Source organism: Bison bison, unplaced genomic scaffold (assembly GCF_000754665.1).
Source record: "Bison bison bison isolate TAMUID 2011002044 unplaced genomic scaffold, Bison_UMD1.0 scf7180017864244, whole genome shotgun sequence".
In the NCBI taxonomy this organism is placed as follows: Eukaryota; Metazoa; Chordata; class Mammalia; order Artiodactyla; family Bovidae; genus Bison; species Bison bison.
In genome coordinates, this window is record NW_011494816.1 from 2,183,867 (window position 1) to 2,184,747 (window position 881).

Below are 881 nucleotides of genomic sequence, written 5' to 3' on the forward strand. Positions count from 1 at the left end.
CAAAATGAGCCCCTTTTAAAAAGTCTCAAACCTACATGTGACTTGAAATTATAATAGTGAAAGTTACAATACCTAGGGGACAATGTAATTTATGCATGTGGAGGGAGGAGAGAAAAAACACCAACAACGCCTCAATAGACTTTTCTTGTAGGGAGCAGAAAAGAGGTCTCATTCCCATCCATGCCTGGGAAACAGGTGGGAAGAACGCACATACACACCCATTGGGCCAGAGCACGGCTGAGGAGCAAGCCGTCTAGGGCACAAAAGATGAGGGAGGGGTGGGCGGAGGGACACAGGCGCAGTCATAAGGCACTGGCCCACCTACGAGGACGTTCTGGGGGAGGAGCCTCCAGCACCAGAAAGGGGTGGGAAGAGGTGCGCAGGCGCAATATGGCCCCTCTCCCGAGATCCTCTCTTTTGGGAGGAGGAGCCTCAGCTAAGCGGCCTGGGGGCCATTTTTTTTTTTTTTTTTTTTGCGGCCATCTTTTTTTTCCTCCCAAAATGGAAAAGCAGAGACTACAGCTAAATATTTTTAAAAATTACCCCCTCAGAACCACCCATTCCTTTCTCTCCTTTTACCTTCTTGCAAAAAGGCACCAAACCCAAATGCCTACTCAGAAAAAGGTATCCCAAAGCAAGATTCCCTCTAGAAAGCATTTTCCCACCCCCACCCCAAGGGCCCATACCCGCGGCTGGCCTGGGACGCCAGAGTGGGGGAAGCGGGGAGGCGGCAACCTGGAGAGGAACCAACAGCGGGACAAAGGCTCGGGGCCCCAAGAATCTTACCGAAGTTGGTGAACGGCGGGCTGGGCACAGGCCGCGGCGGCCTGAGCAGCTCCAGGCAGCTGGGGGCGCCCCCGCCGGCGGGCCCCCCCCCCCCC

At 54.6% G+C, this 881-nt stretch overlaps 1 protein-coding gene across 1 annotated transcript in view; it reads right to left on the minus strand.

Moving 5' to 3' along the window:
* Nucleotides 1–881, minus strand: part of DMRTB1 (DMRT-like family B with proline-rich C-terminal, 1) — a 6,942-nt gene that overhangs the window by 5,699 nt on the left and 362 nt on the right. Inside the window, exons 2-3 of the mRNA XM_010847199.1 lie at nucleotides 687–735; nucleotides 326–414 (exon numbers count right to left, since the gene is read on the minus strand). Of these exons, the coding sequence (XP_010845501.1) occupies nucleotides 326–414; nucleotides 687–735 (138 nt within the window). The remainder of the gene's footprint in view (nucleotides 1–325; nucleotides 415–686; nucleotides 736–881) is intronic.